This window comes from Perognathus longimembris, chromosome 21 (assembly GCF_023159225.1).
Source record: "Perognathus longimembris pacificus isolate PPM17 chromosome 21, ASM2315922v1, whole genome shotgun sequence".
Lineage (NCBI taxonomy): Eukaryota > Metazoa > Chordata > Mammalia > Rodentia > Heteromyidae > Perognathus > Perognathus longimembris.
Genome location: NC_063181.1, coordinates 4,505,187 through 4,528,090, shown reverse-complemented (window position 1 = coordinate 4,528,090; position 22,904 = coordinate 4,505,187). Strand labels below are relative to the sequence as shown.

Sequence of the window (22,904 nt, the reverse complement as noted above, 5' to 3'; positions counted from 1 at the left end):
TGCCAACAGCAGGCCGCGGCTCATGCGGAAGCAGGTGCGAGAGCTGCCCACTGATGCCACCGTCCCCAAATGAGAGCAAAACTGATGGACTGAGCAGCTTGGAGTTTACGTCAGCTTCCCGCGGCCTTGAGGCCTGTGACTTGCTTAGGAAGTGCTCTTAGGGAAAAATAAAAACAGACAAACAAACAAAACTCTCTGAGGGCGAGGAAAGCTGAGCAGGGAAGGAGGAGAAGCTGAGCAAGAATGTAAGCTTAGACTTTGGCCTGATTCATGATTTGAAGGAGGGAATTCTGAGGATATGGTCGTGTGACCAGGTCTGGGCCAATGACACCTATGTGACAGTGCTGTTACCAATCATCTGTGTGGATTGGAGTCATGAGTAAGAGAAGAGAAACTCTTCTCCTGCTGGCAAACCTGGGCCCCTGAGGGCCCAAGGCCTAAGAAATGGACTGGCAAACCCAGAGGCTTCCAGAAGAGCGAGGGGCTAGGGTTCCGGAGGCTCAAGGCTCTGGGCAACCTAAGTTGGAAGCTTATTGCCCTGTGCCTTAACCGCTAGTATCCTTGGCCCTTGCAGCTGTGTAATCCCAGCGGGAGAGGTGGAGGCAGACAGCATCAAGCAGCCTTCCAGTGTTTGTAGGTCTCACATAGACCCCCAGTGCTGGGACCCTCAGCCCCACAGAGACGTCAGCCTAGACCTTGGGCCCTGGCAGCCCCCGGGATTACTACCTGAGGACCCGCTCCCAGTAGTGGATGGCAGATAGCATTCAGGTCCAAAGTGGCTGGAGACTGTTGGCCCTTAAGTCTGCAGCCACCTTCTGGAACCCTTCCATGAAACAGGGCCCCCAGCGATCATCTTCATTCAGCTCTTGCCAGCGCGTGCCTTCCTTAACCCTGTCACGTCCCCCCTGACTGCCCCCTGGAGCTCTTCGGCTGAGTTGCCTCTGGTAGCGTTGGCCACGGTCCCTGCTCCTGCTCGCTGCCACCATGCAGTCACCGCTTCTGCCATTTTCCTTCCCAGCTACTTCGGCTTCACTAATGACAGCGATCAAAGGCAAGCAAGGAAAGACCACTGAGGAGGGGAGGCAGCAGAGAGAGTGTCTTCAGACCAGCTCATAGTCAGAAACGAGACAAACAGCCTATGTGTGTAGCTAGAAGGGGGATGTGGAACACGTGTAGGTTCTAATCGTGGCAGTCCATGCGAACGAAGCACTGTGTTGGCACCAACCATGGCAGAACCCTTTGTGCAAATGAAGGACCACGCGTGCGCCAATCATAGCAGTCCCTCGTGCAGATGATGCCTTCGCTCCAGTCCCTGGCCTTCTGCCGGCCACCTGGGGGAAGTGTCCCCCCCATCCCCCTGGCTTGGGTGGAAATGGCCACAGCATCTTCTAGAGTTCCCTGAAGCCTGAGGTAGGGGAAAGTCCGGCGTGTGCTGCTTGGAACGCTCGGCTGGTGTGCGGCCTTCGGGAGCCCGAGTTGCGCTTTGTCAGCAAGCGGCCGTGGAGACCGTGTGGCTTCCTCTGGGTGCTGGCGTAGGGGCACTGAGGGAGGGTAGTTCGTCTGGCTGGTTGGCTGATTGGCCAGGACACCGGGGAAGGGTCTGAAAGCTGTCAAGGGAGTCCAATCACCCCTCGTCCTCACGCCCAACGTCTTAGCTTATTTAAAGAAAAAAATGGTTCCTAAAAACGTTGTTGGCTTTGTTAGTGTTTAACGGTGCTTTCACAAAGCTTAACTTTCCCCAGGGAAAGGTAGGTCCCGCTTCCCTGTCTCAGTGTGACGTGAAACTTCTAGAAAGCCCGTGTAAGCCGGGGGAGAGGGAGGTTTTGTCCTCTCCTTCCTCCTCTTCCTCCTTTCTTCCGTCTGCACTTTGGATGTGATGACTGTGTTCCCTGAGAAGAGTGAGGGCCATGCACTGAGGACCGTCCAGTAAAAGAAGAAATTCGAGTCCCCGAGGACCGCGGAGTTACCCCGCTTTCCCCCACACGTTCCACTTTAACAGTCTTCCGCCTTAGTGACAAAAAGAGGAAAGGAGACACAATTCTGTTATTTGAGTCGCCGTGGTTTTCGTCTTTGTGACACTGGAAGCCATTCCTAATTGCTTCCGTGGGTGAGGACGGCAGGCACGGTAGCGGTTTTCCCAGCAGTCTGGTCGCCTGCTGGGGGCACCCGGGAAGACCGTGTGCGGTCGTGTTTCTAACGGATAGAATAAGAAGCAAGGAGGACGCTTTCCTTTCCTCCCCCATGCAGCTCGGAACCCTGTCGCTGAACTGGATATATCTGATTGCAACTTGTGCTTTCTCATTCTATTCGTGGAGACGTAAATATGTCTCTTCCAAATGCCATTTCACCAGAAAAGAAAAGATCTTGTATACCATGATACAAATCTCCATTCTTTCCAAGTTAGGGAGAAATGAAAGAAACACCCTGGTGACCCCCAGAATTAGTGGATGCAAACAAAAATATGAACACTGAAGACCTCTGAGACTCTTTTTGGAACTATGGGTCTCCCCCCGCCCCCCATCCAGAAGCTTTTCCTTTCTTCACGTTACCTCGCTTAGTGGAGACTGTATAAGTAATAACATCGAAAGTTGTCCATTAGGCTGGGAAGGTGGCTTAGCGGTAGAGTGCTCGCCTTGCATGCATGAAGCCCTGGGTTCGATTCCTCAGCGCCACATACACAGAAAAAACCAGAAGTTGTGCTGTGGCTCAAGTGGCAGAGTGCTAACCTTGAGCAAAAGCAGCTCAGGGACAGTGCTCAGGCCCTGAGTCCAAGCCCCAGGACTGGCAAAAAAAAAAAAAAAAAAGTGTCCATTAACGTAGAGTTGTGGGTCCTTACCCAGGGGCGATTTTGCTTCTCTGTGGGCCATGTAGCAGGGGAGAGGGAGAATTTTGCCTATCACAGCTGGATAGATGCAGCTGGGTGGAACCCAGGGAGGTGGATGCTCTGTATCCCAGCATGCATAGGACGAGGACACCTAACGTGTCAGCAGAGCCAAGGTTAAAGACACCTTGGTTCAGAGAGAATCCTTGGCAGTCAACTTGTGTATGACAGCAGTGTCACTAAAAGACTTACATTCTATTATGAGGATATGAATTGATTTCCTGGCTTTCCCTCCATCTTAAAATGGCCCCGTGTGCATCTCCGCCCAGATGACCTATCTGCCACTTTGCTTTCTTGATAGCTTGCCACTTCCTAGTAGGCAAAAGGTGACGGAAGGCTGATGCCTCACGAAACTCACGGGGAGACCTGTGGTTTCCTGGAGGGCGGGGATCCACAACTAGGAACTGAGTACAAATTTAGAATACAGTTAGAGTATTCTTCTTTTAATTCACTGCCTTCATTTGACATATCCAAGGCATCTTACTTTGATGTATAATAATGTAGAAGATAACTTGTCGGTGTGCTCGTTGTCATAAAATTTAAAGGAGTGATCAGTAAGCTAAAGCTGTAAGCCTAGCATAAACATTATGGACGTGCAGGGGTTTTAATGGGAAAGATTTCAGGACCGTCATTCTCTGCATCTCTGCTTAGCTCTGAGAATAGAAGATGTGCTCTGCTCCGGGAGGAGGTGTGAACCACAGGTGTTGGGTTCTGTGGGTGGAAATAGGCCCATGTGGTAAGATGACCTACAATTGCAAACATTGACCACATGTTCAGGCCGTACCACGGAAACAGGCGGGGACTCTGATCAACACCAAGCCCAGGACAGGGAGGGCTTGGGGAGGGGGCTGTGGCACAGGGAGCAGGGCGTGACTGAAGGACCAGCAGGAACCAGAAGGCTAAGCCGGAGGCCTGCCTGGCTCAGAAAGGAAGGCGGCTTGGGGAAAGCACGGGTCACTGGGAGAGAGGCCATGCCCAATGACAAAGATGAGGAAGCTGGGGGACCGTGACAGAAGGCAGGGAGGTTACGAGGAACCAGGGAGCCTCGATGGATGCTGGAATGTCCAGGGACCACAAATGTCACTGGCTGAGGCCTGGGAAAGCCATCCTGGGATGGGCGCCACCACGGACGCGCGCATGCTCAGAGTAGAAGCCAGTGGTCCCGCTGCGGGGCTCCTGGCGGTGAAGAAGGGCCGGGTCCTAGTGAGAGAGACCTGGCGAGTGCAGCGCTGTTGGGGGCGGGGAAGGGCGAGGAGAGGGGAGGGAGCGGGTAGGAGGTCCAGGGAGGAAGCACAGCTCCACTCCAGTGTAACAGAGACATCAGGAAGCACGGGGCACGGAGGGTGATACAACAGACCTAAGAGGACTTGGCAGCCGAAGACAAGAATTTCCAAACAGTGATCAGCATCCAGATGCCATCTATATACATTTTTAACCTACTTATTTTATTGAAATAAATTTAGAGTCCACTTTGTTTAAGAAACAGAATGGGAGGAAAGCAAAACAATGCGCGAGCCTTCGGTAACCTATGGAAGCACACTTCCGGAAGCCTGTGTCCTCAGATGCACTGTCTTTACTGACACCTTGAACGCATTGGGGGTGGAAGGTCTTTTTCTCAAAGATGTCTGCTGATTGTATAAGGAGGAGCCGTGAGATTAAAAACAAGAAAACCCTGGAAGCCTGAGTTAGGTTCTCAAGACTTTGGACATCAGGCAGCCGTGCCCCCAATTACACTGTTCTATCTCCGGAGCCAAGTTTCTAGCCTGCTGAGCAAGGAGGAGGGAGAAGCCCAGACCAAGTCTAAGGTACCCCTGAGCTGCATTCCCACCCAGCATCCACCTTTGCTATGGAAGCGAGGGGTGCGGGTTGGTCTCTGTGCGCATGACCTGCTAAGGGAGGTTTCCTGCCATGGAGATGCGTCTTCAGATATTCAGCCCCTTGGGAACTTGTCTCCGCCTGCCATGATGATAACCGTCCCGAGATAACTCCTGGGACCTTGAGAAGTGGCCCAGCTCGGAGCAGGAGCTTGCGTCGAGATTGCTCTGCTCACATGTTTCCTGCATCTCCCTCAAAGTGTGTAACGACAAGTCTGGTCCCCAAACGTGTGGAGGTTTACAAGGCCCTTTGAGCAGGCGTGAGCTCATCCATCCTGGTGCTTCTGTGTAAATTACGCATTCCTGCCTTCCGGGGCCTTGTCCTAGTTTCTCCAGAGAGTCAGGGGGGTCTTAGAGCAGCGTCAGAATGGTTTGCTCCCTTAAGTCATCTCTAGAGAAGGTGGATGGAGAAATCTCAGGCAATTAGTAGATGCTGCCAATCAGTCCTCATCGAGATCACCCCAAATCCAGTCCTCATTAACCAGCTCAGCGTTCAGGAAGAACCTTAGACATAACCTCGGAACCTGGGATTTTCTTTTTTTTTTTCTTTCTTTTTTAACCCCTTCTCCCCCTCCACAGTAAACAACAAGTAGTGTGAATAATTTATCTGCCTCCTCCTTCCAAAGCCAGTTCGTGAAGGGCACGTGGACTTGGCATTGCTTGTCAAGTCTGGGTGCAAACATGGTCGCTGAGGGTCGTCGCCACGCCGGGGGTTCCGGCTCTCTGGAGACACATTAGGTCACGCGCCCCCGGTCCCTGGTGGGCGATGTCAGGATAGCCACGTGGCTTCACATTCAGCTGACCTGTCACACCGGCTGCCAGGCCTCGTGTCAAGAGCAGTCCCGGTCTTATTTCTGTGCCCTGGGCTGTGATGTTTCTCTCTCGGCCTGAGTCACCCTATACTTTCCTCACTAGCTTTGATTATTATTTTTTTTAAAGCTAGAACATCTTGTGCATTGGTTTCATAAAGAGAAAGGGCTTTGGTGCCCGACACATTAAAGTTTAAATCGTAGGACAGCCGTTTACCTGGTGTGCGACCTCAGGCAGGTTCGGTGAGCCCGGTGTTGTCAAAGGCCGGACGCAGAGGGGGAGGGAGTGAAGCTCAGCTCCGTTCCTCCCTCCCCCCCCCTTCACCCAGGTATTCCCTGGGATCAAGGATTATAAGCAGATCTTCAGAGCAGACAGCACCTTCCGAACACTTTTTGTTGGATTGAACATGGTTGTTTAGGGCAGCGGGAAAGACCACAGGGGGATGTTTCATCCCTCAGTAGCAGTTGTCTTACCTTTTCTCAAAAGAAATTTCCATTAATTTTGATCTCCCAAGGCTCGCGTTATCGAAGCTGTGTAGACCCGTTGACGGCAGTCAGCCTGTCATTTGTTGTGATTCAGTGGGCAGGCCGGATCCGGTCTCCCGGGAACAATGCTGGTTCTCGGGCCTACAGCCCTCCTGCAGCAGAGCCGGCTTCCCGGCTAGCTCTGCGCGTGCGTTCACGTTCCTCACTGTTCCTCACGGGGGACGGGCCCTCTGCCGGAGGTGTTTGCTGAAGCTAAGTCCCCATGTTTCCTTTGGCCAGTCATATGACCTTCATCGTGGGGAGGTGTCTGTGATAAGTCCTTCTCCCGAGAGCCCCCCACCGGGCCAGGTGCCCCCCAACACCCCATTCCCTTATCTCTGCGGTGAAGAGCATGCTTATTCGTGGAGTAGCTAATAGGATCCAAGACCTATCATAAATTTTCCTAAGCCCACAGATACTGGTGATAATTGAAACTGACAAATCAAAGCGGATGCATTTCATGCTTGTTTCAAGAAAGTGATAGCAAGGTAAAATTAAGACAAGCACCGGGGGACACATGGGGGCGGGGCGTCGGGTGAACATTGCGCGTGCCCTCTTTGGCGCGTGCCCAGGGGAATGCCAGCACGGTGACCCGCCCCCGGCCTGACGGCCTGTGTTCTCCATCCCCAGGCATGCGCCAAGGCAACGACCGCGGCACCCAGTACCGCTCAGCGATCTACGTGACCTCCGCCACGCAGATGGAGGCGGCCCTGAGGTCCAAGGAGGACTACCAGAAGGTAGGGGTCCCCCGCCTCCTGGGCCTGCCTGGCCGCGGGGACGTCAGAGGGGAGCGTAATCCTTGTCACCCAGAACTGTATCCGTTTACTTTGATGTGTATGTGTGTGTGCACGCGCATGTGCACATGCGTCTGTGCCTGTGTGTGCATAAGCACACCCCAGAACCGGGACTTGAACGCGGGGCCTCCCATTCTCATTCGGCTTTCCCGCGTGTACTGGTCCCCGACCACTTGAGCCAGGCCTCCAGATGAGCGTTTTTGCAGGCTGTTTGGAAGTGGCGTCACGGGGCGTTCTCTGCCTGAGCCAGCTTGGAACTGTGATGCCCCGCATCTCAGCCTCCCGAGTCGCTAGACTTAGAAAGACATTAACAAACAACCGCTTACGCCTTCTAGAGGAACGTCTACCGGCTCTGGGAGCACAGCCTTCCCGCCGCGAAGGCTGCGATGAGACTCTGAGGCCTTGTGCGCAGCTCTTGGAAATCCGCTCGTCTAGGTGCATTCGTGCCTTGATGAAAATCTCTGTTTTTGTGTCTTTGCCTGGACCCCTCTTTAACTGGCGGCTGCGCGTTGCCTCACAGTTCTGGAGACGAGAGTGTAAAATCTCAGTGTCCGCAGAAGAGGACGCGGGTTTCCAGGGAAGCCAGCGCCATGGCTCCACACTGCACTTGTGGGCCGGGCATGTGGGGCTGCGGAAGGAGGTGGGAGGAGAGGGACTGTGGGTGTGCGGGGCTGTGGGGAACGACTGTGCAGAACGGGGCTGCGGCCGGAGCCAGAGGCGGGTTAGAGCCACCGGGGGCCACCGGTAACCTGCTATATACAGGATATCCAGGTGGGCCTCGAACCCACAACAGTAGTCTCCAGTGCTCAGTCATCCGGGCTAGGAGTCTTTCTCTAGCTGTGCACAGCATCTGCTCACTGCCACAGGGCAAGTATCACAGGTACCGCTCGCAGCTGGACATGGGGTAAGAATCACATTCACCGCACGCAGGTGGTCTGGCAAGTGAGGCCAAGCAAGCGGGCAGACATACAGAAGCAGAACTGCCGTTAGTGATCACAATTCCAGGACGCTCCGGCACACAAAGCCACCAGAGCAATACAATTCCTGGTCTTGGCCCCGGGTGTGGCTGGGCTTATCCTTAAATCTTCCTCTTCCTAGGACTTCCCCTGAACTGAGTGGCCTTCCTCACTCCTTTCTTTTGCCTAGGCCCAGCTGCTCTGGGCTCCCGTTATTTGGCTTAGGTTTGCCCCTCCCCGGGCCCACTACTTTGTCTAAGCCAGCTGTTTCTAGGGACCCGAAAAAGGGGGTTCCCCTACGCCTTTCACTTGGTTTCCACATAGCCACCAGGGCGGGAGAGGCGTCCGAGGTGAAGTGTGTGTGAGGGAATCGGAAGCCGCCATCTTCCTCCTGGCTCCGTCCCAGGACAGGGAAGGGCTGACTGCACGGGCTCAAGGCTGATCCTCGGTGCCGGCACAGCACAAGGAGAAAAGGCCAAAGGGACCCCTCAGCAGGGCCTCCTGCTCCAGTCCCGTAGCCACACTTTAGACAGCTTCAGCACTGAGTTTACAGGTCCTAGTAACAGAGGCTGGGAATACGGCCTCGTGGCAAGAGTGCTCACCTCGTATACATGAAGCCCTGGGTTCCATTCCCCAGCACCACACATGTAGAAAAAGGCCAGAAGTGGCGCTGCGGCTCAAGTGGCAGAGTGCTAGCCTTGAGCAAAAAGAAGCCGGGGACAGTGCTCAGGCCCTGAGTCCAAGCTCCAGGACTGGCCAAAAACAAACCAACAAAAAAAAGTGAAGAACCTAGTAACAGAGTGACAAATCATACACGTGGCTGTACACTAGTGAGGGAATAGCACCCCAGAAACAACCAAGTGTTCACTGGACACTACTTATTGTTTTAAGCATGTTATAAATCTTTGACTATACGTATCTACATTTACATCTATAAAGACAGATATAATATATAAGATTAGGTGTGTATCTTCCCCTAGTTTTCTATAAAATTGTATTTTATCTAGCTATCTATGAAATTGTATTCATGTACTTCTCAATTCTTGTTTCTATTTTTGAAATTTGTATGACTTATTGCCTATTCCGTTGGTATAACTGATAACACAAATAAAAAGAAATCAGTAATCTGCCTGTAAAGAAAGGGCAAAAGAAGTCAATAAAGAAGCCAATCCTTTCACATTTACCTTTGAAAGTCAAGTGGTATCTAATGGTCTCAAAACACCGGGACAGTATTACATCTCTCCAGGTGGCTTTCCTGAACTCTACGTCTTGGGTGGTGTTGGCCCATCTCAGGAGACAACAAAGGCATTTCGTCTTAGAGCAGTTGCTTCTTAACCCTGAGAAGTGGGAGTCTAGAACTTGATCATCTCGTCAAACGCGTGGAGATTTCATTCTGAGAGCACAAGCATTCTGCGGATGACTTGTTCCATCCGTTTCCCATTTCCTGCCTTCCCCTGTGAGTGGTTGGCACGCTTGGCCCTGTCCCTCCGTTGTGGGCACACTTCAGTCTGGTGGGGCCCCTGGGTACTAACGGGAACACTGACTTAGGTTCCTAATTGGAGAATCTTGGCTAGTTTGCCCCCGGCGACCCCAGGTACCCAGCCTCTCCAGCAGCCTCCTCGGGTGTAGAGTCTGGAGTGACAGCCCTGCTTACCACAGAGCAGCCATTTGGACATAAAATTAGCTGATTTTTATCACAGGGACCAATTGTTGAGCTAATTAGATAGGCAGTAGTGCTGAGGAGCCAGAAACCCAGAGTGATTTTCCATCCAAACTGTGGTTTTGTGCAGAGTTGGCTGGGCTGTAGGTCCCAAGCTCACCAGCAGCCTGACGGGAAGAAAAATGGCTGACGGTGTTCGCTCGTCTCCCATCCTAAGGAGGAAGGAGCTCGGGAGCGAAGCCGGGCTTCAGCCTGGCTTTGCTGCCCCTGGAGGTGCTGGGTTCCGCACCTCCCAAGAGCTCAGCGGCTGCCCTTGACGCCCGCCGACTTTGATGTCTGGGAACTTGGCAGCGGTGGGGTGCGGTGCTGGTGGTGGCTTATCTTTTGATGGTGGGATTGCTTGCTATGCAACTAATTAGAAGAGATAAGCAAACGTAGTTTTGTGCTGAGATGATCAAACGTGGTCCAGTTACCACCAAAGTGAACGTGGCATGGCCAGCCTCTAGTACCGTGGACGAAATTGTGTGGCCGCTGGCAAGTGGGGGAGCCCGTGGGGGGTTCTTTCATCCTGAAACTGTGGCTCTTACTTAGGAATTCGATCTTTCAAATACTGATAGATCACAGGCCTTCACGTTTGAAAGGCAATCAACAGCTAGAAGGGTTTTCTAGACACCTGACCTAACAACCTCCCAACTCGTTAAGATGCATGAACAGAAAACAAGTTTCCTGTGATGACGTATTTTATTAGGAGAAGAAAAGAAGTGTTTTCCTTGGTGTGCATCTTATAACATATTAAGTCTTAAGAATAAAATCTTTCCAGAATGCATGTTAGTTACTAGACTTCAAATATAAGCCAGTACTTCAAAATGGGTCTCAACCCGGGTGCCGGGGGCTCACGTCTGCAATCCCCCGTGCTCAGGAGGCTGAGATCCGAGGATCGTGGTTCGAAGCCAGCCGGAGCAGCGAAGTCTGCGAGACTCTTATTTCCAATTAACCACCAGAAAACTAGAAGTGGGGCTGTAGCTCCAAGTGTTAAAGAGTGCTAATCTTGAGCAGAAATTATCAGGTATAGTGCCCACGCCCTGAGTTCAAACCCCATGACCAACAATTAAAAAAAAAAGTCTCTCAATCTTTCTGTGTATTTACCTATCGGCCCCTCTGCCCATTCTTCCACCCACTTTTCCACCTGTGTGTTCACCCATACCTACGTGTAGCCATTTATCCATTTATCTGTCTAACCATCCATCTTCCCACCCATCCACCTGTTCACCTATAACCTCAGTATGTCTATAATACCAGAATATTTGCCATAATTTTATCTTAATCATATAGCAAGTCATCATATATTTGTATACACTCAATACAATACTTAAATGAAAAAAATATAAATGGTATGTAGTGATTGCTAGAAAATGACCAGTGGGTTTTTTAGAGTAAAGTTTTCATTGGATTATTTATTTTTTCCCCACTTCAACTGCAGCCAGATCGTCACAGGGACTCCACGTGCTCGCCAGCTCTCCCTGACGAGATGTGATTTGGCTGGTGTGTGTGTGTGTGTGTGTGTGTGTGTGAGAGAGAGAGAGAGAGAGAGAGAGAGAGAGAGAGAGAGAGACGGAGAGAGAGAGAGAGAGCTGGGCCCTGGTAGCTTATTCCTCCCATCCTAGCTCCTTGAGAGCAAAAGGGTGATCCTGGTTTGAGGCTAGTTTGGCCAGAAAAGTTCAAAAGCTCCTATCTCAAAAATAACCGGAGCTGGAGGAGTAGCTCAAGTGATAGTCACAGGAGTGCATGCATGCCCAGCCACCTACAGGCCCGGAGAAGGGGCCTCAGAACAGAAGCACCTCGCCAGCACCTTGACCTTGGACTTTCCAGAGCCAACAACTGTTGTTGAAGTCTTTGCAGCGTTCTGTCACGGTGGCCAAAGCGGACTACGCATTGTTTTGTGTGCTTAGCTCCATGCATGGGTGGGAACACCAAAGCCCCGGATGAGAACACCCAGCTTTGACCCCGGCTCTGTATTCACCTACCAGGACCTTCAGTGGTTTTTAATTTAGGTCTCTTCAACCCTAGCTCCTTGTTTGTAAAATGGAGAGAATACAGCAACATTTTTCACAAAACTTAACAGCTCAGCACGGTCTCCTGTATTTTATCAATGACCTTCGTGCATACATACAAGGTCATACAACAGGACCTGTTCTACATGCCTACAAAGACATCAAGGCTTAGGGGGGTTTATTCACATTCCCGAGATGACCCCCCCACCACGGTAAATTTAGAGTTACAGTCAATTGTGAATTCCATGTGTTTGTCACCCAAGGTGTTCGGGGTACTTGGTAATCCATGCAGCACTTTATGGATATCAGGGTATGACCGGTGACTTCAGAGACAAGGCTGTCTGTCGTGAGTGACCCCCCTCAAATTTCTGAGCATAGCTAGAGTGAAGGATCTGGAGATTTGCTGCTCTGCAGTGAAAACCGCAGGGCCCTTTCTGCTTCTTTGTTCCCAGGGAAATGGGCGGCTACGGGATGGAAGGATTCTCCTCGCTCTGCCGTGCTCACCGCCCGGTGATGCTTCAAACCCCTCGGAGAGCAAGCGAGCGCCTGCTCTTGCCAGCCCTGCAAACCAGTTTATTTGCATTAGAAGAGCCTGCACAGATGAGGGTAAATGCCAGTTGACATTTCATGGCGTGAAGATGAGACTGTTCTTCTGCACCTTTTCACTTTTTAGAAATTTATTTGTGCTGTTGTTTAAGGCATGAAGTTATGATTTCAAATGTCCATGGAAATGTACTGAATAATTCATTTTCCGTAGTCAGAGAGAAAAATCCTTATTTTGATACCCAGCAACCCAGACAGAATTCCTTTTGGACCCCTCTTGGAGGTTTGAGGTTGTAATTAAGGGTATTGTTATAGACTCTAAATAAGAACTTGTGAAATAAATATTTTTAAGTGCCATTTCCAAGGGGCAGACGTCTCTGTTTCTATGTGTGCAGCCGTGTAGCGTGCTGCATCTTCAGCCTTAACGGTTTACTTGCATCTAGGTGATCATTTTCATTTCTACTTATTACTGTGTATTAGACTCACTGTGTACGAGTACAGATTGCCCTTTCTTGCACTGTATTTAGAAATCTCTGCATTACCCCCGGGGGCATTTGTTCATTAATAGGGGGTGGGGAGAGGAAAAGCTTGTAATAATGGGCTTTCCATATTAAACTGTGCATCCACATTCCATCCCAAATGGAATATCTGGCTTGTGTGACTGCCCTCTGGTGGTGGTAGGCCTTCATCGCGGTGCCAAGGAGTCCTCTCTCCCTCTCTCCCTCCCTCCCTGCTCCCCTCCCCCCTCCCCCCCCACCCCCCCCCCCCGCCTCACCAGGAGAATTAGGGCTGCAGGGCCAGCATACTAGACTGGAGCAGACATGGCCATCATTGATTGCATTGCTGGCTAGTCTTTTATTCCTGTTCACCGTCTTCTATTCAAGTGCCTCGCAAACACCCTAGGATTCCAGGACAGTAGGGTAATTAGAACATTTCATTTCAGTGGAGACACAGAACACTGCATTTGATCAGATAAATACAGGGACCTGCGGCCTGAACTCATGCTCACCTTTCAAGGACAGCATGGAAAGGCCCGGTGAATCCGGAGCGCGGTGTATGAGCAGGAGGTGATTTTAGGGTTTGCTCAGATGAATCTTCTCCACTGTCATTGTCACCTGGCTATTTTGGCACGGATTAGCCGTGTTGGGAGCCCACGGTGTCACCGCCCAGGTGGAGTCTGGTGCGCACGCAGCCGCACTTACTTTGCAGGGATGTGGCCTTCGGGAGGAACACACGTGACTGGGCTCGACTTACCCCCAAAAGGTCGTGCGACCTTCGTCTGTGACCCCGCTAAGCTTGGGCCTCACGATTTCCTGAGCAGAGCAAGGCTGGTGGACGTTCGGGGTGCGCAGTGAGAGTCTACCGTGGCGCGGATCACGGGGCACCCCGAGGGCCCCCCCCCCCGTCCACCCCGGCCTCCCACGGGGGGCCCGGGAGTGTGCGCCCCCCGAGCCAACGCCGGCGCACGGCACCGGCACCGGGGAGCAGCGCCTGGGCCTCCGCCGCCCCGCAGCGCCCCGCAGCGCCCCGCAGCCGGGCTGGGCTGCCGGCCGGGCCGGGGGCGGCCGCCATCGGCCGTGGGCGCCCGGCTCGCCCGCCCCCGCCAAGCTGGAGGCCGGCTGTGCGCGCGGGCGCGGGCTCGCTCATTCCGGCGGAATCGGGGGCCGGGGACACGTCGCAGGCCCCGCGTTTCGGCTGACGCGGGAGCCGTTTCAGAGGCGACCCCGGGGCCTTTGTGGTTCGGGCGGGGAGATGGGTGGGGGCGCGGGGGCGCATGGAGCCCCCCCTCCCCGCGCGCCCCTCACGCCCTCCCGGGCTCGCCCCGGCGCCCCGGCCGGTCCCCGCGCGCAGTGCGCCCCCGCGGAGGCGAGGCGCGGGCCGGGGCCGGGGAGATGGGCGCGCGCGGGGAGGGCAGGCCGCGTGCGCTCCCGCGTGGGCTCGGAGCGCCAGGCCCGGGAGACGCCGGAGCACGCCCGCCCGCCCTCCTCCGGGGGCCCATTTACCGCCGGAGGTGCCGCCCGCCCCCCTCCCCACCCCGCCCCCACCACCCCACCGCCCACGTGACACCTGTTCCCGGGCGGCCGCCGTCTTCCCGTTGCCATGGCAGCCGGCAGAGCCAGCCCGCTGATTGGCTGGGAGCCGGGGCCAAGGAGGCCGGCGCGGTGGGGTGGGGAGGCCGCGCTCCGCCCTGGTCTTGGGGCGGCGCAGGGGCCTTGGGGTGCTCCGGGGACCCCACCCCGGGGTGGGGCCGGGCCGAGGTGCAGGCCTCAAGCCTGCTCGTGCAGGGCGGAGTGGGCTGCCCTCTCCTTCCCCTTGAGCTCCTCCGGGAGCGGGCAGTGACCCTCTCCACGGGCCGCCCTCCGCGGGGAGGGCGCAGCCCCCATCCGTGCGCCTCGGCCCTCACCCGGCTGCTGTGAATGCAAGGAGGGCAGGCCGCCCTCCCCCGCGGATACCCTGGGCTCACCGTGGGGGGCTCTGGGCCACCGGCTACGCCCAGTCCAGACCCGCGCGGCCACGTGGATTCCCCCCTCCCCCCCCCCCCCCCCCCCCGGGAACCGAGCTGCCTCCAGGTCCCCTGCTGGAACCCACAGGCCGGTTCTGAGCGCAGGGTCACTGCGTTGGAGGTGGAGAGTCCCACAGCCTTCTGCCGTCTAATCTGCTTCAAGGTAGGCCTGAGCCGGGGCCCGGGTACTTCCGGCGCTCTGCGCCCAAGGCCACGCCCTGCGCCTGCCGATTCCACCTGCTCATCGGCCTGGTCGAGTCTTCCGACACTGCACATCCATGCCGACCAACCCATGGAGAAAGCTCCCACCTCCTCTCACGCCTAATTGTGTCTATTTTACATCTCCTAAGAGCACCCAATTAGTGTTGAAGCTGTCATATTTGGGGGTCTACCGGCTGAGGGATGTATATAGCAGAAGCACATTTACATATGCAAAAAGCTTACAAAATAGCAACATACTGTAGTCAAGAACAATAGTGTGAGAAGCAAAAAGGACCCCGTTTGGGATCGTCCTTGTGCCAAAGGGACTTGGTTGAACTCAACACTATTATTTTTACACATAGGCACAAATGGTTCTGGGTGGTTTGAGGAATCTGCAAGAGTTTAAACACCCAAGCACTTGTGATAGGAAAAGCTATGCATTAAAACACTGTTCATTCTTATTTGTTCTTTCTCATGAAATCATCATGAAACTTAGCACCGAGGAGTTTTTGCCCTTTTGTGCTGCAGACCAAGCTTGTCTAGGCCAGCCGTCCTTGGGGAGTTCAGCCTTTTGCTGTAGGTTCAAGCATTGTACCTTGTGTGACACATTAGAAATCTGTGTTTAGTCTTCCATTTGGCACAGTTGTGTGTGTGTGTGTGTGTGTGTGTGTGTGTATTCTTTGCTTTAAAAAAATCTGTGAGGGGCTGGGGATATAGCCTAGTGGCAAGAGTGCCTGCCTCGGATACACGAGGCCCTAGGTTCGATTCCCCAGCACCACGTATACAGAAAACGGCCAGAAGCGGCGCTGTGGCTCAAGTGGCAGAGTGCTAGCCTTGAGCGGGAAGAAGCCAGGGACAGTGCTCAGGCCCTGAGTCCAAGCCCCAGGACTGGCCAAAAAAAAAAAAAAAAAAAAATCTGTGAATTTCCTAGAAGGTCGAGGTAACTGAAAGATCTTTCCAAATAGTTATAGACTCAAGCAAAATGGGAATTAACATCTTTGTAAAGAAAGGCTGAGCAATTCTGTTCCAGTCATTTATTTTCCTTCTCTGGTAGCAGGGCTGAGTCAGACCTTGGTCACCATTCACAGGCATTGCCTAGGAGACAGGGTACAGACCACCCAAACACAACCAGCCTGCCCTCGCTGTGTTGTGGGTACAGGCTTCACAGTTGAAATCACCTGTGTTTTGACATCAACTTGCACACTCTTGAGACATCTGTGCACTACTGACTGGGATTGCTGACACTGGTGAGCTGCAGCTCCGAGAACTGAGGTCGCATTTGAGTTGCAAGCAAAAACTCTGTGTACTGTTCAGAGAGAAAGCAGCATCCGGTTTAGTGTGGGCTCTGATTAATTTTCCTGGTTGTAATACCAAGCATTGCTAGGCGTTGTGTGGGAACATCATCTGGCTGACGATTCTCCTCCAGCGTGAGCCTTAGACTCCCTTCTCCTTGCCGTCTTCCCGGGGCTTAGTGAAACCTCTCCTCAGCCTGCCAAGCACAGCCATCTTGGGGAATGTGTTATTAAAGCATTATTAGTATGCAGTGAGGTGCCTTTCAGCTAAATCGGTTTGTAACGTGGTCCTCACAAATGCACACATCCTTTGTTATGACAGCGGGCTGCATGTTTCTGGTGCAAGACCAAGAAGACTTAGAAAGAGAGAGGGGGAATTCGACGGCCCCACCAAGCGGAGTTAGAGAAACTCGTAAAAGATAAATGAATGAAAGGGTCAATCAAAGAGCAGCGGAAGAAAAGCCTGCCCTTCGGTGTGAGAGAAAGCAGACAGGGTGTGTGGCATGTTTTTTTTTTTTTGGTTTTTTTTTTGCCAGTCCTGGGGCTTGGACTCAGGGCCTGAGTACTGTCCCTGGCTTCTTTTTGCTCAAGGCTAGCACTCTGCCACTTGAGCCCAGCGCCATTTCTGGCCGTTTTCTGTATATGTGGTGCTGGGGAATTGAACCCAGGGCCTCATGTATGCGAGGCAAGCACTCTTGCCACTAGGCCATATGCCCAGCCCCAGACAGGGTGTGTGAGAGATCAGACCGGACCAAGAGGAAGCGTGAGCACCTCATGTGCAGAGAGGAAGAATGTGAAGGAAGTGAGCCCGGAGGAAGGAACCGTAACAGGAAACAAAGTGGTCAGGAAGAACTGTGTTCCGACAGGAAACGACACAGCCTTGGAGGACTGAGAGAAAGACTGGGGAGAAACCGGAGAAACCTTGTATCTGAAAACCTCTGAAGACGCCAGCAAGGGGGTGGTGGGAGGTGCTTCCTGCTGTTTTCGTGACTCCCACAACTTTTAAAATATTTATAATAACCAGTGAACTGGAGCTCGTGACTCTTGCCCTGCGGGCTTGCACTGTGGGCTGCGGCGAGGATCGGGAGATTACTAGCGTGAGGGGATTGGATTGGAATCTAGAAAACGCCCTGCCAATGCGAGGCTTTAGCAGAATTGAGGTGATGGGGGAGCAAATGGTAAGCAAGGGTCCAATTCTTGCTCGAGTGCATTTTCTAGTGAGTGAAAGCTCCAATACTTTATTCTTTTCCACTTATTACTTACTTCTGTTTATTTGCTTCTTCTTTTCTGTTCACTGGGGTATCTGATACTTGGTTGTGATGAACTGAGGTGACTTACAGCAGAAATGCAATTGAGGGGGGCCGGCTATGAAGATGTACTTGCTACCTTCTGTATCAGCAGTTGCCCAGGGTCCCTGTTTCTCCTGCCCCTTAGCTGAAGTGAAAATCAGAAGTCATGGACACTCACTGAAGGTGGCGTTGGAGCCGTCGAGCATGGAGACAGGTCCTTTTGTGTAATGTTGCAGCTCAACTGGGAATTAAGTTTGTAGCAGAGTAGCTGTAACCAATGATTCGGCATCACACTGGCCACTTTTGCGTTGGGTTTGTGTTTAAGTCAACACGTACAGACCAGCCAGTGGACCAGTGTCTGTCCTGTTCCTCGTGTCCAGGATTTGTGCTTCCATGGAAAAGTTAGGCGTTCACGGCAGGTTTCTGAGGGACTAGAAAGGACCGCGCAGACACCGTGGCTGGTCCTCTGTGGTCTTCGCCCATGCTCCCACCCCAAGCCTCCACTCTTCCTTGCCTTCAAATCCAGATAGAGCCTAAAGAAAGCTGAGCAGGCAGAGCTGGCACTTTTCCACTTCTTCACCACACCTTCACTTCCCAGCTTTTTACTACTGAACTGGAGATACGAGTATCTTGGATTTGTCTGCCTGGGATGGTTTCGAACTGGGATCTCAGATCTCAGCCTTTTGAGTAACTGGGGTTACAGGTGGGAGCCACCAGTGCGTGGCTAAGAGAACCCATCTTGTGTGGCGTGGGTGTCGTTGTGGTAGTCAGGAATGTTGCAAAGGGGACAGAAGGGGAGATGAAGTACCCCAGTGGCCTGTGTTAGCAGAGCCCTGGGCAATCCTCAGCTCTCCTGAGCCAATGCCAGATGTCTCGACTCTTCTAGGTCAACGGCACCAGGTCGTTGAGGTAGACTTCCATGATCAGCAAGCCTGCGAGCCATCAAGTTAGGGATTTCTCTGTCTGCCCTACAGCACCATGAGGAGAGAGCGTGTTCAGTTCGGCTCACCTGGGATGTTGCGGAGTGGGTTGGCACAGAAACCCGCAGGCAAAGTCAACATCTGCAAACACAACAAGCGTGGCCACTGGAGCTTGGAGGAGCATATTTCTTCAAGAAAAATATGGCCCTGGAAAGAAATCCAGCAGTTCATATGGTGTAGGCAAAGCCTCCCCTGTGCCTAGCAAGGCATTTCAGGCTGATTTCAAACGGGAAGCTGCCATTTGTAGGGTTCTGTAGCTTCCAGGGCCTTCACCTAAACCTACTGAATTAGAATCTTTAGGGACGAGGCCAAGGTATGAAATTTTTAGCACTCCCAAGAGGATTTTGATACTGAGTTCAGTTTGGGAACCTCAAACTGGTACTTAGTGTCGGGTTTCAGGCCTAATTACCTATTTGAGCCTGAATCAGTTTCTTAATCTTAACCTCAGTTTCTTAATCTCTAAAATGAGTCTGCTCCCGTGTAACTCAGGATAATCGTGGAGACCCGGTGAGCTTGGCGAGCTTGCGCGGGCCACGTCCGGCTGTGTGTGCGAGCTGTCTGGACCGATGCTGGCTGCCTCCTCTCCCCGAACGTTCTTCCATCCCATCCCGCTATTCTCCACTGACATGGAAAGTTTCAGGAATCAGCAGTTGGCACAAAGAAGCGAATGATTTGCCCAAAGAATTCAACCTTCAAACTCAACTGATGGTGAATAAAACATGAGTCAGGACAGCGCTCACTACAGAGAAGTTCTGACTCTCTTTCCCAGCACTCCTTCCTTCCCCCTAGTGGAAAATCAGCCCCAGCTGGCCGACCGCTGCTTGAGGCCGAGGGAGACTAGACTAGCAGTGCAGCCGGGGCCGGGACCGGGCTGCTGCTCGCCTGAACCAAGGAAGCAGCAGGCCTTTATTGCTGCTCCGGGGTGAGCGTCACAAGATGCTTTCCTTCTCATGTGTAAGCATCTGCTCTTGAGGCGTGTAGACCGATGGGCAGTGACCCCCCCCCCCCCCACCAGAACCTGGCGTTCTCCTTCCACTTATGTCCTCAGGCCTCGGTCTGGGCCTTGCGCTCCACTGGACGGTAGGCCAGGTTCCATTATTATACTCTTGGGGAAAAAAAACGTGTCAAATGATCACCACGTCTCCGTGCAAAGCTTGAGCAGATGCTGACTCGAAGACTGAGGCAAGCAGAAGGGACAGACGCGGGATGAAGACAGATGACCAGCCTGTTGTTCCATTTTCATCTGGTGAAAAGCTTCCCTGTTTTAATTTTAGCAGAAATGGCCCTCAGGCTTCTTCAAAGTAACCTAGGCAGCTGTTATCATAACCACGTGCCAGAGGTGTCAGCGGCCATGAAGCCAGCGGGATTGAGCGCTGCGTGGTTTAGCTGTGTCACCTCACGGTTAGAGACTTCCAAGTTAACGCAGAGCGGCGCTGTGAATTCGTGCTGACAGCGTGTTTGATATCTGGGTTGATTCTAGGGTCTTGTGGAGGGCAGTGCATGGGCTGAAGGTTTTTCTTAGTAACAGTCGTCGCCCTCCCCCCCACCCCCCCCCCCCCGTCTTTGTCATATGCGTAGCCACCTCGAGCCCCACTGGTTTTAGCTTGTTTTAGTCACTGGGGACTCCTAGTCTGTAAACATTCAGGCCTTGTCATCTGATCTGTTCTCTCGGATAAAGCCGTTGAAAGCGCACTTGGAACAGTAGTAGGTTAAGGGCCCAGAGTGCGTCTTTTGTCCCCTTGCAGTGGTCCCTAAAGCCTTAGCTGTGAAGACTGGTCATTGAGTCCTCCGCGGGCGTAGAGCAGAGAAAGATGTGTAGAGATCTCAGGATGCCCCGCCGCGCTCTCTGGCCTTACAGGTGGGGAAACCCAGCCTGGAGAGGCAAAGCGATGTTACAGCTCACACAGCCTGGGTGCCAAGCCACAGATACAACTCAGAGACTCAGCCTGCTGGACCTGCACCCGTGTCTCAAGTTAGTGTCTCAGGACACAAACTAGTGAAGGATACAGTTCAGTCATCGTCCCAGCTCTGCTACCATGCAGCCTCCAATCAAGCTTCTTAACTTCTATGGCTTCACCTCCCTCACGTATTAAAGGATAATGATAAAGACCTGCCCCGTGGCACTGATGAGAAAATTAAATGAGATAAAGTATGGAAGCGGTCTGACATCTTACCTAACACCCTTCCCCTCTCCCCCCACCCCCTTTAACTTGCCAGCTAACTCTTAGAGGAGTTCATTGGCAGTTTTACATATTACAGCAATCACTACTTCTAGAAATGGTTACCCGCTTTTCTCCATCTTGTAGCCTCAACCGTTCCCCTCCTCCCTCCCCCCCCCCACCCACTTTGCAATACCCTTCGGCACGGCCAAGGAGTTCGCAGGGTTGCTGGAGAACGCTCCTCTCTCTGCCTTCCCAACAGGCCGAGGGCAGCACTAACACGGGACATAATCATTCACACGTCAGCCGCGGCACTCCGTTCTGTGTGTCCCGCTGGAGTGCTCCACGTTTTCACGGGGGTACAAAACCTCCGAACGAGCCAACGCAGAGGATTATCACAGTCGAGTAAACCGAAGCCTGATCTATGATGATTAAGATTTGTTTCCGGCATGTGTTTTTCCTTTCCTTTTTGTTGTTTTTCCCCCCCCTGAGTGGAATGTGTGCATCGGTTGTACCATCCATTTGCAAATTCCTCTCCCAAACCACTCTTTACTTGTGTGCTAATCAGTTCCTGGGAGGGCTTAGGGATGAGAGGTGACCCGGTTCTCCTTGCTCCGCAGACAGCAGCGTAGCTCTTGCTTCTCCGGGGGAAGGCCGGCTCCGGAGGCCTTGCAAACAGGCCAACAGGTTTCTGGTGCAACATCTTTAATATTGTCTAAACAGCATACTGTGAATTTGAAGACTTCACAAGCAAGCAATCAAATAACAACAAAAGACAGAATTTTTTTTTTAAGTCCTATAAATAAACCTAGTCCTCTGTATCCGGCAGAATGAGGTAATCTGCGCTCTATGGGCCCTGCTATCTCAGATCCTGCTCAGACATATGTGGTATCAATAATGAATGAATAAATTGATTCATCCTCCCTCTTGCTGAGTGTGTCTCGGGAGAGACCGCTCGTGGCTCTTGTTTACCCAAAGATCACTTTGAAGACAGAACACTCTGTGGTCCCTAGCAGCGTCGCACCGAACACTGAAATGTGATCCTCAATCTGGAGCGCCCCCCCTCCCCCTCCAAGGTCTGGGCTCTACTGCTCTCCCTTCGACTCACAGGAATGCACTAGAGGACTAGAGGCAACGACGCTCACCTCTTCCGCCATTTCTCAGCCGCCGCCCATTTGTACTGTCGCTTGCTTCTCTTCGTCCCGAGGCCCTCGAGGCCCACCATGTCCAGCTGTTCTGCTCAATGAGAGTCACTAAGTTGGGAGCTGAGGCAAGACGTTGGGAAGTGGTTAGATGTGAAGTAATTTGATATTGGGGGACGGCAGTTTCGGAGCTGTGCGGCCTCTACTGGTGGGAGATGGCCTTCCCACGTGTGGACGGGGGGTTGGGCCTGGGCTGGTCACTGTGGGTGGTAGGGTGGCCCCCTGGGCTGGTGGTCCCTGAGCACCACAGAGTGGTTTCTGGGCTGGCTGTACAGGTTTTGATTTTGCCCAGGGTCAGGCCCTCAGCAGCCCTCCTTCTTTTTCCTGACGTTGCAGTTTCCCTTTCCAGACTCTTCTGAGTGTTTTCTGGGGGACCTACACTTTTGTCAGGACCCTGGTATGCCCCTTTAGTTGAGTCTCACTGGCTGTGTCCCCCCATGCACATCTTCCCTGAGGTCAGAGATTCGGTCTTATCCATATTGACTTCCCCACTTCCTGTCACGGGGTGGGCCCTCTGTCAGCCTGTAGTTACTGTTGGTTAAACAAATGATTGACAAGTACAAACCCCACCCCCACTTACCTCTCCCTTTTCACCTCTGGTCCTCACTTGTCCCTGCTCCGTGGACAGGACACTTGACATTCTGCGTGCATTCTCTTAGGCCAATTTCTTCTTCTTGTAACGTCTAAATTTTCTAACATTTATTTTCAAGCATTCTCCCACATCCTCTCCAGCTACTTGGTCCCCAGTGGGTCTCCTCCCTCTCTCCTTTTTTCCCCCTTCTCTCTCCCTCTTTCACCCTCTTCTCCTTCTTCTCCTTCTCCCTCTCCTTGGCTCTCCCTCTTTCCCTCTTTTCTTCCTCCCTCCCTCTCCTTTTCTCTCTCTCTCCCTCACTCCCCCACTGTATCTTTCCCCCCTTGCTCTGGCTAGGATTCTGTTCTCAGTCCTGCCTGATCACTTGTGAATCACAGGATCATATGGACAGATTAGCTGGGCAGTCATGTCTAGACTATCCGTGTTTACTTGATTCTTCCCTTTGTCATTCTGGTACCTTGCTTCATGACTGCGTAAGTACCAGGACCTTCTTCTGTGCCTGTACCAGCAACATGGCTAAATACCTGTTTCCAGAGGTCTTAAATTCTCGCTAGTAGAAACCCTGTTCATACTACCAACATATGAAAATAGCT

At 52.8% G+C, this 22,904-nt stretch overlaps 1 protein-coding gene across 1 annotated transcript in view; it reads left to right on the top strand.

The window, feature by feature from the left end:
• Msra (methionine sulfoxide reductase A) overlaps positions 1 to 22,904 on the top strand; it is a 226,225-nt gene that overhangs the window by 156,432 nt on the left and 46,889 nt on the right. Inside the window, exon 5 of the mRNA XM_048330739.1 lies at positions 6,720 to 6,826. Coding sequence (XP_048186696.1) covers positions 6,720 to 6,826 — 107 coding nt within the window. The remainder of the gene's footprint in view (positions 1 to 6,719; positions 6,827 to 22,904) is intronic.